Source organism: Acinonyx jubatus, chromosome C1 (assembly GCF_027475565.1).
Source record: "Acinonyx jubatus isolate Ajub_Pintada_27869175 chromosome C1, VMU_Ajub_asm_v1.0, whole genome shotgun sequence".
Taxonomy (NCBI): Eukaryota; Metazoa; Chordata; class Mammalia; order Carnivora; family Felidae; genus Acinonyx; species Acinonyx jubatus.
In genome coordinates, this window is record NC_069381.1 from 13,834,078 (window position 1) to 13,848,682 (window position 14,605).

The following is a 14,605-nucleotide window of genomic DNA, read 5'->3' on the forward strand; positions in this document are numbered from 1 at the left end:
TGGGGCCCTCGGGATTTGGAGGCCTCCGGGTGCGCTTAAAGTCGCCCTAGAGAAGTCTGGGTGGAAAGAGGCGGGCTGTGGCGCAGATTGGGTCAGGCACGCGCGAGGGCAGCCCCGGAGGGCCGTCCCAGAGGCCCCCGCGCCACCCGGGTCCTAACAGGCAGCACCGCCTTCCGACACATGTGCGTGCAGCGCGATGCCCAAATCCAAGCGCGACAAGAAAGGTGAGTGAGGGGTCCTGGGATCCGGGGGAGCACCGCCGGCTGGCTGCCAGCTGCGGTGGGGACGTGAGTGGGACGCCAAGGGCCTCAGCGAGGAGCTCCGAGTGGGACGCCGGGGCTTCCATGAGGAGCTCCGCGGACTAGCTGGGAGCTGCGAGAGAGCTTCGTGACTGGGGTCCGGAGTCGGCTCGGGTCGGGGGAACGGAGACTGTCTTGCCGGGCCTTGAGTGCCTTTCCAAACAGCTTCTGAGCACCCGATCTCGCCTTGGCCCACCTTTTCCACCCTAGCCCATCTTCCTTAGCTCTTCGCGGGCCCGCCACCCTGGCCGCTTTTCCTTTAAGATGGGTTTAATCCCAAATCTGGCCTTTTCACTTGCCGTTGCCTCTGCCTGGCATGCTTTTGCTTATGTGCCTGGGTCTGTCTCAGCTGACAGTTCATAAGGCACGTCTTAAAAGGCCATTTCTGACTCTTATTGTGGTAGTGTCTCTCCCATACAGACTCTCTAGCACAGTCGCTGAATAAATATACTTGGGAGCCTAGTACTATTGCATCCACACGACTCCTGAAACAGAATGCTACGGGCAGCAGTGACAGTCACAACAAAGTTTATTGCAATGAGAGGCAAGGCCGATCGATGGGGACCAACACTCTTGATCAGAGTGCGGCCTCGAACAGCCAGGGTACAGAGTTTTTATGGCCGATCACATCGTTTTATCATCACCTGGGAACAGAACAGCGAAACAGTTACCAGACTAGTTAGAAACAGTTCCCAGTTGAGTTAGAAACAGTTGCTGGATCAGGTGATTATTTTAGACTTTCTGCTGCTAAGTTGCAACCAGTGGATCTCCCTGACCTTGCCTCTGAAGCTCTTTTCTTTGAACTTTTGTTTTCCTTAGTTGGTGAAGCCTGATTTACTACAAGAGTATGAATCATAATTTGCAAGAGTAAAGCAAGGCTGTTATCTCTTGACCTTCAGTGTCAGAACAAAGCTGTTATTTTTCAAGCTACAGTGTCAACACAAAGCTGTTATCTCTCAAGCTACTGTTAGCCCTACACTACAATTTAACCCTTACAGTACTCTAGGCATTGGAGGATACAGCAGTTACAAGAAGAAGGCCTAGAGTCCTCAATGAGTTTAACATTTAGTCACTGGAAATGTTATCCCCCAAAACACCAAAAATCCTATACGGTCAGATTCTAATGAGTCTTGTGGACTAAAGATAAAGAAGTGATATTTCATATAATGCAGCCAGAGAGAGGTCTCTGATGAGCTGACAAGTGAGCAGAAACCTAAAGAAAGGAAGTGAGCAATCCACGGAGTTACCTGGGAGAATGGTATTCCAAGGAGAGGGAAGATAAAGTGCAGAGGGGCTGTGTGGCTGGAGCAGAGTAAGCAAAGAAGGGGAGGGAGGTGGGCAAAGAAGGCAGGGCTTTACAAGCCTTTGCAAGGAATTGGCTTTCACACCCAGGTGAAATGGGTAGCCACCTGGGAGCTTGAGCAGAGGGATGACAGGGTTTAACTTTTAAAATATCACCCTAATTTCCTTGTTGAGAACAGACTCGGGAAAGTGAAGCTAGAGGGCAAGGCTGGAAGGAATGAGACCAGCAGCAATCCAAGAGAGGGTCACGCTGGCTTGGTCCACTGTTGTAGCAGGAACCTGGTGGGAAATGGACAGTGGCGTTCTGTTTGCCCTCCTGTGCTGCCCTTACCCTGACTGGCATGATTGATTACCTTTCCAGGTATATGCCTTGTGAGTGCCAGGCAGACTGAATAAGAAATAGCCCCTTACTGGGGACACTCATGGCCTTGCATTTGATGCTTTGTTAAGTGTTTGTGGAATGACTGGGTTCAGTAGAGGGAACCCTGGTGAGATGGCAAATGCCAAACCCTTCTGGATATGAGGAAATTGGGCCCCAGCTCTTGGTAGAGGTGCTTGCCCTCCCCAAAGAGACATTGCTGCATCCAAACTGCAGAACAGGTTGTAGCAGAGAAGATAGAGTCCCCAGATTCATCAGTCCACAGCTTAAGCCACCTAAGATTTTCTCTACACACCATGGGGAGCAGAGGGAGGGGATCAGGAAGGGCCCTGGCAAGCTAGGTATCCCTCTGAAAGCCATCCAAGAACAGGAACAAGCCCTGCCCCCACACCTCAGTACAGCTTTTAGCCTAATAGGAGCGAGGGAACACCTGGTTTGTCTAAGTAACAGGAAGTATGTCAAGGGATCTCCAGGCTCGGGAACACTAGAGAGTTGGCATTCTGGGGACCCTGGGAATACAAAGCCCTGGTGCCTTTCCTCAGGCTGGCTTGGTCCAGCTGAGCTACCAAAGGGGAGAAGGAAATGAGCCTGCAAGGCTTCTGGATATGTGTCTCATCATCTGTCTTTTTCTTCTTTGTATTAGTTTCCTTAACCAAAACTGCCAAGAAAGGCTTAGAACTGAAACAGAACCTGATAGAAGAGGTAAGAGCTCATTCTTTTTATCAGTTCAGATTTTGGTTTATAAAGATAGCTATAGGGTTGTCAGGGAAATACTGTTTTTTAAAACACACACACACACACACACACACACACACACACACACACATCACAACCACCACAAGGTGCTGGTTCATCCCTTTTTCCTCCAGCAACAGCACCCAATAAAAACCCCCGTAGTAACGATTTCTGGTTTTCACAGAGCTCTTACTCTGTGCATGGCACCCCACTAAGTACTCCACGTGTGTTCTACTTCATTCATACGTGTCTATGAATAATGATCACTGTTATGCATCTAGGTAACAGAAACTTAGATTTGGTAGCCTGCCCAGTGTCAAAAAGCTGTACAATCACAGGGCACCTGGCTGGCTCAGTCTGTAGAGCATATGACTCTTGATCTCAGGGTCATGAGTTCAGGTCTCATGACGGGCATAGAACTTACTTTTGAAAGGTGGGGGTGCACCTGGGTGGCTCAGTCATTAAGCATCTGACTTTGGCTCAGCTCATGATCACAGTTTGTGAGTTTGAGCCCCACATCAGGTCAGGTGAGCTCAAGGCTTTGGGTGAGCCCTGCCTGCCTATCTCTCTCTCTCTCAAAAAAAAAAAAAAAAAAAAGCTCTGGGGTTACTAGATGTAAGTGTACCAGCCAGCCCCCTGTCTACATTGCTCCAAGGCTGCAAGCTGGATGACAGTAGATTGTCCTCCAGCACAGTGATTCCTTTTCCGTGAGACCATGTCATGACTGCAGCCAGCACTGTGGGCAGAGCAGGGCCGATGAGCCGCTTCTTCTTAGTGAATAATAAGGTGTTACAGATTTCCATTTCACAGGAGCCTTCCAAGTATGGCCGAGCGTTTCTGGGTTGTCAGTTAATGGGCAAAGCAAAGCGATCCATTCCACTCATGGCCACAGATAACCTGGGAAGACCATGGGATGTTGACCCATGGCCCAGCTTCCCCTGCGCTTTGAGATCACGCCTGCTTTGCCTCAGAGGAGCCCCTGTAGTCCATGATCATGACTTCAGTAATGGAAGTAAGGAGGAAATGACGAGATTAGAGCCTCCAGCTCTAAACTTCCACGGTTGTTGGGGACCTAGAGCAGATTTTTTCCCATCTGAAGCCCAACCCGTGCTGCCCCTTGAACTCCAGAACCCCATGAATTGTCCCGCAGCTTCGGAAATGTGTGGACACATACAAGTACCTTTTCATCTTCTCCGTGGCCAACATGAGGAACAGCAAGCTGAAGGACATCCGGAACGCCTGGAAGCACAGCCGGTGAGCAGGTGGCGGGAAGAGGGCCTTTCTGAGTAGAGAAGCAGCCAGGGTGCTCTCAGAGCAAGGGACGGTTATTGACCCTGCAGATACCACCTTATTAAGGAGAAGGTGCCACACACCCCCAGAGGCACTTTTTAACTGTTAAAACTGGCCTTGTGTTGAGCTTCTCAGGGGCAGGATTTGGTAGTTGCTCAGGGAATGCCTGAGTAATGATCCCTCAGGAGAAGGGGCATCCTTATCCCTGGAGGCTGGTCCTTTTAGGAACGTCCCATCAGTTTTAAAACGTTGATGTGTGGGGCGCCTGGGTAGCTCAGTCGGTTAAGCGTCCGACTTCGGCTCAGGTCATGATCTCACGGCTCGTGAGTTCGAGCCCCGCATCGGGCTCTGTGCTGACAGCTCAGAGCCTAGAGCCTGTTTCAGATTCTGTGTCTCTCTCTCTCTCTCTCTCTCTCTCTCTCTCTCTCTGACCCTCTCCTGTTCATTCTCTGTCTCTCTCTGTCTCAAAAGTAAATAAACGTTAAGAAAATAAAATGTTGATGTGTCCTCTGAAATGACACAGTGACTTGAGAGCCATGTGGCGGGTACCTGCCCCTTGGGTGAGTCTCTGACGGTACGAGTGAGTCCTGGTGTGGCTCAGACCGGTGACTGTGCCTCTTCCACGTTTCCAGATTGGGGCGCTTAGTGGGTCACGTAACACCCACGGGCTGGTAGTCAGAATACTGTGAACGTTGAGGTCTTCAGGCAGGAAAATCACGAGAGGGGTCCTTGGCTGTGGACAGAGCAGGCAGGGCTGTGTGGAAGAAGTAGGAGCCTCTGGCCACACCTCCTGCTGCGGAACAGTCTGGGCCTGTGCTCAGGCTCCCCGGAACCAGAGCTGGTTTGCACCTAACGGGGGGAGGGTGGGCAGGGTGCTTCCTTCACAGACCTCTCTTTTTCTGTGTAGGATGTTCTTTGGCAAAAACAAAGTGATGATGGTGGCCTTGGGTCGGAGCCCAGCTGACGAGTACAAGGACAACCTGCATCAGGTGAATTTCTGGCCAGTGGCAGGATCAGTGAGAGCAAGCCCTGACTTACAGCTCGGTTCTCCTTTAAACCCCGGACTCAGAATAGCACCCCTGCCCCACCAGCTCCTGACAACCAAAAACATCTCCAGATTTTCCCAGATGTCTAACGAGACTGGGCTGACCCTCTTTTGTTCTGTAGGTCAGCAAGAAGTTGAGGGGTGAGGTCGGTCTCCTTTTCACCAACCGCACCAAGGAGGAAGTGAATGAGTAAGTGTTACTGAGGAGCAGCAGGGAAGGAATAATCCTGGTACTCTGTACAGTATGGAGGCGTTGAGTCAAAACTGGTTCCTGGAACACTGCTCCTGGGTCTTCTCTGCAGCACCGTGCTCCAGGCTGACTGCTGGTCAGCAGCAGAGATGGACAGGGAGGTGTGGGGGTGGGGGGAGAAGAGGCCAGGGGGCCTGACTTCATGCGGGGCTGGGCGGCCAGTCAGGAGCCTCCCCTCCTACCACTGATCTTTTCCCAAAGGTGGTTCACAAAATACACAGAAATGGACTTCGCTCGAGCTGGAAACAAAGCAACTTTCACCGTGACCCTGGACCCGGGGCCCCTGGAGCAGTTCCCCCACTCCATGGAGCCACAGCTGAGGCAGCTGGGCCTGCCCACTGCCCTCAAGAGAGGTACGGGTTAGTCCCTGTAGCGGAAAGGTCACAACTTAGCTGCCAGGAATGCAAGCTTGTGAGCTCAACAGCCCCCCTCTGGCTCTGTGGCTGAGCAGGTTATTTCTGCCGGCCTCCGTTTTCTCCTGTGAAAGTGGGACTGAGTGACCACCTCTTGGCCGGGACGAGAGTGACAGTAACTTGCAGCCAGAATTCAGCTAAAGGACACAAGGGAGGCTTCATCCCCCCACAGACCCTCCTGAACGCTTGCTGGTTTAGCTGGTTTAGCACGCTTGCTGGGGTTGGGCAAGGTGGAGTGGGGTCGGGGGTGCCAGCCAGCCCCCTCCCGGCTCTGGGCAGCGGGCAGAGAGCTGTGCACAGGCCTCTGTGCAGAAGTCACTGTGTGGGGTCCCCTTCTCTGTAGGTGTGGTGACCCTGCTGTCTGACTACGAGGTGTGCAAGGAGGGCGACGTGCTGACCCCAGAGCAGGCCCGCGTGCTGGTGAGTCTGACCCCTTCTGCATCCTGTGGCCTGTAGCACAAGGGACCACAGCCACTTCGTGCCACACATGCTCCTCCTGACCATTGGTTCCCTTTACACATCTCTTGCAGAAGCTTTTTGGGTATGAGATGGCTGAATTCAAGGTCACCATCAAATACATGTGGGACGCACAGTCTGGAAGCTTTCAGCCGATGGGAGAGGACTTGCCTGAGAGTGCGCCCGAGTCAGCAGAAGAATCAGAGGGTGAAGACGACTGACAGGCGCTTGGGGCCAGGACACATGGGACTGCCGCCCCACTGGGGGAGCAGCAGGGGAAGACGGATGGACTGCTTTTCTATAAGGTGTAAAACTATCTGCAGGATGGCTCCCTGTGGACAACAAAGAGGAATTTTCCTAGAAAAAAGACCTTGGCTTGGGCTTTGGTTTGGATTCCTAGGATGCCTTTCCTTTACCGTGAGCCAGCTTCCCGCGCTGGCTCCTGCATGACGGCTGGGGTGGGAGAGCCACCACCTGCACTGGCAATTCGCTCCTCTGGCCTCTGTGTCCCCCTACTGGACACGGGGTTTGCCAAGGAATACGGGAGCCCTGGCCGCACTTCCTTCCGCTTTCTTCCCCTCCTCCCAAAGCAGGGCCGGGAGTCTTACAGAGAAGGAGGGAAACTTTCACTAAGACGAGAGTAAAGCCACTGCTGAAACCCAGAGCAGATATTAAAACTGCTCAACAGCATACCGGGACCTCTTATTTTTGTTAGTGACTCCAGCAGTAGGTTTTTACCTAAATTGTTCTTGGTGGCGAGTATCCCGCGAAGGATCTGTGAGTGACAGGAAATCTTCGGGATGTGTGGCCCTCTTTCTCTTTTGTGTGTAGCAGCATGCGTGCCATCTCCAGCCGCAGTGTCGAGAGATCAGGCTGGATTCAGGACAGGAGGCTGGGAAGCCTAATCCGTGCTCCTGCCCTCTCCCCCCAAGCCCTCGGGAAGGACAGGAACCAGGCTGCAGGGAGCAGAGGAAACAGATTCACCAGGTTCGCTCCCGGGCTGGGCAGCCAGGTCTAGCACCCGCTTTGTCCAAGCAGGAAGTGGCCGAGTGGACCACAGCCCCAGCCCTTTCACGTGAAGGCAGCTGGGGGCACTGTGGGAACAGAGGAAATAAACAGCTTGTGAACTGGGACTGGGGAGAGAAAACAGGCTCACTAAAGCCGTTTAAGGCCCAGGGTGAAAGTGTGAAAGACGAGGCCCTCTGCCACCTCAAGCCAGCACTGGCCCTAGCAGAAGTCATCGGGACGTTGGTGACAGCCAGGTGCCAGGCTGCATGACGGGGGGCTATAGGGGCCCTTCCTCAGTCGGCAGGTTCTGTGCCAGCTGCTCTAGGCTGGACGTGCCCAGGATGACTGCACCCCCCCATGAGCACCTTGCAAGGGGAGACAGCCACATGGGAACCGTTAATGCACCATAGCAACCAGCCCTGCCCCGTCCCTGCTGAGACCTGGCATCGGATGTCTGCCTACATCCTACATTATGCCAGAAACAATTTATGTCTTGAAAGCCTTGCCTCTGCAGACTCTTCTGCAGGCAGACGTGAGTTCAGAGGCACTCCCCTGTGCTGCTCGGCAGCTGGGTAAACCTGGGCTAGTCACTTGACCTCCCCGAGCTTCAGACTTCCTTTACTATGCAGGGTGGCTGTGGGAATTAAAATTTTGTGAAGGATTTACTTCAGGCCTGGCACTTACCCGCTCAAGAAAGGGCAGCCCTCAGTAGGCCATGGCTCGAGCCAGAGGAAGGTGTTAGGGACACACGGGACAGCAGAGAGGGGAACCCTGCCAGGCACAGAGTCAGACCCTGCGGAATGTGCCCCCTGGGACAGAACAAACGCTAATGGCTAAAAAGTGTCCGTTTCAGAGTCCAATCTGTGCTCATGTAGCTGCGGGACCTTAGCCTCTGAAATGTTTCCCCACACGTAAAATTGGGATAATCACACTTCTAGGGCCAGTAGAGCGCGTAATGTGGCATTAAGGAAACCGGATTAGCATGAAGAAATACTGGAAGAAAGGAATAATCTCAGAAACCATCAGATAATTGTGTAGCCCTCTCCCTTCCGTTGTCCCCCTCAGCCCACCAAACAAGAAAGGGGAAAAACACGTCCGGGACAGCGGGTTACCTGGAGCTGGGGGCGCTGCCGCAGTGTGCAGCCTGCACGGCCTTCTCCATCAGGGCAATGGTCTTGAAGTGGTGTTCCTTCCAGAAGCTGGGCAGGTGGGGAAGGTGGCACAGCGGTCAGTGCCAGGAGGTTACTCCAGGGCAGGTATTCCCACGCTGGTCCCTGAGGCGCTGAGAAGCCAACCTCTTAGCATGCATGTGGCCTTCTGGTCCCTCAGTGGGGCATCTTGTAGTCTGGTGGTAGGGGTAGAGAGCACACAGTGGGCAAGAGGAAGAATGCTTGCATTTAACATGCTCACTTCACTAGGTGTGAACAACACAACCCCCCAAATCAGGACCCAGGTCACCAGGGTGCCGCCTGCCACCAGCCCCACAAGTCCCACCTCTGAGCTTGGCTGAAGCCACCTGCCTCCACTTTTCCCTGCTCAGTGAGGAGAGGGGACGCTCCGTGCCAGCCCCTTACAGCAAATGCAGAATGTAAAGGAGATAATGGACCCTGTCGTGCTTTGTAAACTAAAGAGCAGACAACGTCGAAACTATCAGGCCTTGATTCCCCAGGGTGAAGCCCAGGCCCTGGCTGCTTCACTGCGTGGGGCAATGGCTCCTAAAGTGACAACCTGGCCTGAAAGGTCAGAAAATGCAGTGAGGAGGGGGGATGCTAGATGAGGATTGACATCACAGCAGTGCACACAGTGATCTCATGTATCAGACACTTTAAAAGTCCTTGGCCTGGGGTGCCTTGGTGGCTCAGTCGGTTGAGCATCCGGCTTCGGCTCATGTCATGGTCTCACAGTTCGTGGGTTCGAGCCCCACATCAGGCTCTGTGCTGACCGCTTGCTCAGAGCCTGGAGCCTGCTTCAGATTCTGTGTCTCCTCTCTCTGCCCCTCCCCCGCTCACGCTTTGTCTCACTCTGTTTCTCAAAAATAAAAATGGAAAAAAAAAAATGAAAAGAAAAAAAAAAAGTCCTTGGCCCTTTGAACAATACTAACATTGGAGCCCCCTGCACAAAACTCAGCTTCTTGTTCTGGTCCCAGCGACGTTGGGGTGGGGGAGGCAAGTAAACTACACACAGAAATTAACCTTGGAGGCTCATCTTCATTAATTTAGAAAGATTCAGTAGGAGCTTTCCAGCAATCCATGGATGGCGTCTAGATGTGGTAAATGGAGGAACAGCGATAAGGTGTGCATTTCGGGGCTCTCGCAGTAAAGAGCGGTTTAAATCCTCACGACTGATGAGTGCAACTTGGAAACGGGTTGCTTTGAGCCATGGGTACATATTGATGGCTTTTTCAAATTTTAGAAAGTGGGAAACGGAAGGGAAGAAGGCTGATCCCAACATTTGTTCAACTGTAACTATCGACTGGTAATGATTTCATGGCCAAGAGATTACAAAACTTAGATTCCTTTGCCCAAGGTGAAGGGCCCACTAGCAGTGGGGCAGGAGTGCCAGGTTTCCCAAGTCCTCATCCAAGGGCCCCCCTCCCGCTGTGCACAGTGGGTGAGCCCTTCCAGGGAGAGTCTTGGGGACCCGCCAGAAGGCCCAGGGATCACATTCCCAGTCCAGGCCCTAATCCCTCCCAGGAGACATAGTATGGTGGCAGCGGGGATCGGGGAAGAGTCGGGAATGCAGGGGCCTCGGTCTGAGCACCAGGAGGAGGTGCCGGTCCACAGGAAATCAACCCCGGAGACCCCCTATTTCAGACTAGGGGGACCCAGGCCAACTCTTGTGCTGACACGGCCCACCTCCAGCTCACCTTTTCTTGTACGTTTCAGTCCAGTTATGCCCAAAGAAGCAGTCCACAGGTGGTTTCCCACCATCGTCCTACTTGTACTTGCCGGTCAGCGGGAAGACTGCCCTCAGATCCACTGGCCCCCACCACTCCCACAAGCTGTTCCAGACTGGCGGGGGGATGGCAGGGAACCCAGGAGAGCCGGAGGACCCAGCCCAGCCTCCCAGGTCCTGGGCCGGGCATCTACTATGTCAGGAATAGTCAGACACAGGGGCCGGGAATGCCCTCCTGCCCACGGGGAGCCTGTCCACACGGCAGCCCATACCAGCCAGAGGGTTGTAGGCATAGAACCTCAATAAAAAGTGCCTGAGGGGGGCGCCTGGGTGGCGCAGTCGGTTAAGCGTCCGACTTCAGCCAGGTCACGATCTCGCGGTCCATGAGTTCGAGCCCCGCGTCAGGCTCTGGGCTGATGGCTCGGAGCCTGGAGTCTGTTTCCGATTCTGTGTCTCCCTCTCCCTCTGCCCCTCCCCCGTTCATGCTCTGTCTCTCTCTGTCCCAAAAATAAATAAACGTTGAAAAAAAAAATTTTTAAAAAAAAAAAGTGCCTGAGGCAGGGGAGGAGCTCCGTTTCCACCTGCTGGGCGGTGGCCTTGTACATGCCCTGCAGATAGAAGAGCCAGATGGAGAGGGTACACATGTCAAAGGAAGAGACCTCAAATCTTCCCTTGCAGAACCCCCAGTTTGCACCCTATCAATCCTAGGGCCTTAACACTCAGGGCGTATACTTAGTGGAAGGAAAATTCATTTATTCAGCCTACATTTCTGAGCACCAACTATGGGCTGGACATTGAATTTCCATCCACACGCCCAAAGGACAAGGCCTCAGCCCTGAGAGATTTAATAGCAAGGTAGAGCGTAAACGGGTATAATCAAGACAAGCCTCAAGTACACTAGTAAGTTCTGTGAGCAGTGCCTGGCACCAAGTAGGGGTTCAAACATTTGCTGGATGAATGAGAAGGAGATACGTAGAGTCTGAGATCTCAGGCTCCTCTGGGGCATCAAGACGGGCCATCTAAGCGGGGCCTGAGCGCTTACTTCTACCAGGGAGAAGGGGAGGAGTGGTCTAGGCTGACGCACAGAGACAGGGCAGGAAGGAAGGGCCCGAGGAGCACATGCGGGCCATGAGGGGAGCCAGGGCCAGAGCCAACAGGTGCCCGTGGGTCAAGCTGAGGAGCCTGCCCCTCATCCCCATGGCACCCGGCAGCCCTCTACAGGCTGTCGGCAGGAGAGTGGCTGTTAGGGAGAGGGCACAGGAGGCAGTCGGAGGGGCCAGGGGAACCCGGGATCAGCAGCAGCCCCGCGGACGGGCCCTGCAGCCCTGGCCCTCACCTGGTACACGGTGGGCAGGATCCAGCCGCTGCTCTTGCAGAGGGTACAGATCTCGGCCACCTCCCAGGCAGCATAGTTGGAGAGGCCAAGCTCCACAAACTTGCCCTGCAGAGGAGAGGCCTCAGTCAGAAGCTGCCACGGCCCAGGACTCTAGAAAGGGGAGACAGGGGTGGGGACCCCGGGAGCGGGGTCTGCCCCCAGCTCTGCTCTGGGACTCCCCTGGTGCCTCCACTCTCCTGGGTCACAGCAGGCCAAGGAGAGGACCGGCAGACCGCTTCCTGGAGCTCGGAGGCTGGCCTCACCTCCTGGTGTAGCTGGTGGCAGGCACGCAGCGTCTCTTCCACGGGGGTGTCGTGGTCAGGGGCATGCAGGTAGAAGAGGTCCACCCTGGAGCACTGCAGCCGCTCCAGTGATGTCTCCAGCTGGGTCCGGAGACTGTCAGGCTTCAGCGACAGTCTCCCAGGGATTGGCCTTGGTGGCGACTTTTGCTTTGGGGGGAGTAAAATTAGAGTTCAAACCAGTCTGCTGAACACTGGAGAGAGTCTAGCGTAATGGCTAAGACACATCTGGGTTTGTATCCCAACTCTGCCATTACTAGCTCTGTGACCTTGGCCAGGTCACTTAACCTCTCTGAGCCTCAATATTCTCAACTGTCAACTGGTAGTGACCATGGTACTATCTTGCATGGTGGTCCCAAGGATTGATCAGAACTTGAATGGACGTGCTCATTGTCATCACTATGATGGATTATTTACCAGGCACTAAGGGCTGGTAGAGCCAACAGTTGGTCACTGCCCTCAAGGACTCACTGTCTAAGGGGCTACTACACAGTAAGTGAGGCAATGATATGTACAAGGTGCTAGGGGAGCTCAGAGCATAGAGGCATGAGGCCCCCTGGGAGTTCAGGGAAAGCTTCCTTTAGAATCTGAATCTTGGTCTCCAAGGAGAAGTCAGCAGCTGCCAGTTGAGGAAGGGTGGGAAGTTCATTCCAGAGGGTGAGGACAAGGGCAAAAGCCCAGAGGAAAAGAACAGAGGAGCCATGCCTGAAGTTCCAGGGATCTGCAGCACCGGGTTCACGCGGGTGCACGAGGCAAGAGAAGGCCCGCAGACCTGACGCAAAGGGACTTGAGAGCACCCTGTGGAATCTGGACTTTACAGGGCCACAGGGAGCCTCTGAACACCTTTCAGCTGGGGAGCTAAGTGGACGGTCTTGCAGTTTTGAAAGATGAATCTGAACAAAGCATGGATAAAGAGCCTCGGGCAGGTCCGGAACCAGGGAGACCAGCAAGGGGACCATGGCAGGAAATCAGGAAAGAGGGGCAAGAGGCTGGAGCATGGGCCCCGGGGAAGGAAACGCAGGAACCCATCAGAGAAATAGCCCCGTGCCTTCTGCGTTGAGTCAGGTTCATTACATACTTTTCTCTCGAGCCCCCATTAAGAATCCAGGGTGGCCGGACTGATGGGTGGGAGGAGGGCCCTCTCTGCACATTTGGGGCTTGGCCAGTCAGCTCAGCTGACCGGAGGGCAGTCAGCGGGATAGAGGACGGCCCACTTGGAAAAGTTTCATTCCCTCACCTCCTCACCCTCTGCCCCTCCCTGTTCTTCAAGTGAATTAAGCTTCGGATCTGAGGTTTGAGGACTTTGGCCCAGCCAGCTCCGACCGGAAAGAAGGAAGAGAAGGAGGGCTTGGAGAAGAAAACACCTTCAGGAATAAGACCAGAGCGGTCAGAGAGGCAACCAGGTGCTCTGGAAAGCATGGGCACCGAGACGCAGGCACGTTCTCTTGTTCTGGATCCAGCATGCTGTGAATCGCCGGAGAAAGCAGGCAAGACTCTACGAGGGGGGAGAAGAGCTTGAGTGACACAGCGCGTGTCCTAATAACACTACCGGTAGTAACAGCCAGTATCGCTGAGCCCTCCCTGTACCCGCCCAGCACTGCCCGAAGCTTTTCACATGGCCTCAGACCGAGAATGGACGTTCCCCTGCCCACACACAAACCCTCCACTTAGCTACATCTGCCTGCTCCAACACCCTTGGCTTTGCCAAATCGCACTCCCTCGGCACCCCCGCTGCCCACCGTGTGGACGCCTGTTCTCTTCTTACTCCTCGGCGGACTCTATCAGTTCTTCAGGGTCTAATGTTCCCTCTCCTGAGCTTTCTTCAACAGCCCCTGGGGAAATGCTCCCTCTTGTGGGCTTCCCCCAGCCTTCTCTGGAACCCTAGTTCCCTGGACTGGGTTAGTGCCAATTTTCCCTTCTATGACCTCAGAGGCTAGCACGGAGGGCAGTTAGAAACGCTACCACCTCCCCTCTCCCATCCTGCCCGCTCTGCCCACTGAGTAGCCGCAGCTGCTAGGCACTGCCAGGCACTGCCAGTCTCGTGAAGTGGGAGGCACTGCCGACTGAACGCGGCACCCCGAGCTCCACAGAGCAAAGGCTAGGGCCCAGAGCAAGGAGGATGCACATCTCCCACCCGTCCCAAAGTCTGATCCGGGGCTGTGCCAGGGAATGCCAGAACAGTAGGGGCAGGGTTCTGGCAGATCGGCCGGCACAGGGCACCCGCGGGGACGGGAAAGGGGGCAGGCACTGCACAACGCCAGGTTCCAACCCTTTCAGTGCCCCCTAGAAAAGCTAACCAAGGTGTCCCAGACTGGACCTGGATGGGACATTCCTGTAGGGACGGTCCTGGACGATCTTCTCGGAAGGGAAAAGAGGAAAGGAAGGAGGTCAGGACAAAGAATGTCCGGCTGTCTGGAGGTAGACGTTCACGGAGCTGCCGGGAGGTCGGCGCCCGGGAGGGTACGCGTGGCTGGGGCCGGCTGGGCGCCGCACGGTGCAGGGGAGGTACAAGTTACCTCTGCAGTCGCCGCCGCCCAGCCCGAGGCCCAGGCCGCCCAGAATGCTCTCGGACTGGCCGTCGCTGTACATGAAGGCCGTGTCCAGCTCCGTGTGGCCGCGCTCCAGGAAGGCGCGCACGGCCGCGGCGCTGGCTGGGGCGTCCATGCGGCGCCCCATCTCCAAGGTGCCCAGCACTGTGGCGGGTCAGGCCGGGGCCCCCGAAGCGGCCCGCGCGGCGACAGGGGCCGGGACTTGGCGGCGGCGGCGGCGGGCCACTCTGGCGCCCCCGGGCGTGGAGCGCTGTTGTCGGGGGGCGGCGGGAGTCAGAGCCAGCCGAAATCCGCTCTGAGGTGTCTCGGG

At 55.0% G+C, this 14,605-nt stretch overlaps 2 protein-coding genes and 1 long non-coding RNA gene across 3 annotated transcripts; 1 reads left to right on the top strand and 2 right to left on the bottom strand.

The window, feature by feature from the left end:
* The first annotated feature begins 19 nt into the window (after window positions 1-19).
* On the top strand, window positions 20-6,922 carry MRTO4 (MRT4 homolog, ribosome maturation factor). Its single transcript, XM_015081585.3, has 8 exons — window positions 20-224; window positions 2,624-2,682; window positions 3,866-3,969; window positions 4,913-4,994; window positions 5,173-5,240; window positions 5,502-5,653; window positions 6,057-6,133; window positions 6,244-6,922. The coding sequence occupies exons 1-8, from the start codon at window positions 197-199 to the stop codon at window positions 6,388-6,390; spliced, it is 717 nt and encodes a 238-aa protein (XP_014937071.1). The 5' UTR covers window positions 20-196; the 3' UTR covers window positions 6,391-6,922.
* LOC113599512 (uncharacterized) lies at window positions 2,757-10,385 on the bottom strand. The gene is made up of 5 exons (XR_008292472.1): window positions 9,370-10,385; window positions 8,290-8,522; window positions 6,908-7,263; window positions 4,555-4,738; window positions 2,757-3,997 (listed from the first exon to the last, which is right to left on the bottom strand). It is a non-coding gene; the product is annotated as an uncharacterized LOC113599512 (long non-coding RNA).
* A 235-nt stretch (window positions 10,386-10,620) lies between these two features.
* Window positions 10,621-14,443, bottom strand: LOC106983379 (aflatoxin B1 aldehyde reductase member 2-like; the record flags this gene model as incomplete). The annotated part of the gene is given in 5 exon segments (XM_053216117.1): window positions 10,621-10,680; window positions 11,409-11,513; window positions 11,711-11,870; window positions 11,872-11,896; window positions 14,263-14,443. Coding segments are annotated over 5 exon segments (531 nt in total), but the record flags the coding sequence as incomplete, so codon positions are not given.
* Between the last annotated feature and the right edge of the window lie 162 nt (window positions 14,444-14,605).

Bases quoted from the DNA above. Each gene is read 5' to 3' on its own strand.
- MRTO4 (XM_015081585.3), top strand. From the start codon at position 197: ATGCCCAAATCCAAGCGCGACAAGAAAG. The intron at 4,995-5,172 runs GTGAATTTCTGG...TTTGTTCTGTAG, and splicing joins ACAAGGACAACCTGCATCAG to GTCAGCAAGAAGTTGAGGGG. The intron at 6,134-6,243 runs GTGAGTCTGACC...CATCTCTTGCAG, and splicing joins CAGAGCAGGCCCGCGTGCTG to AAGCTTTTTGGGTATGAGAT.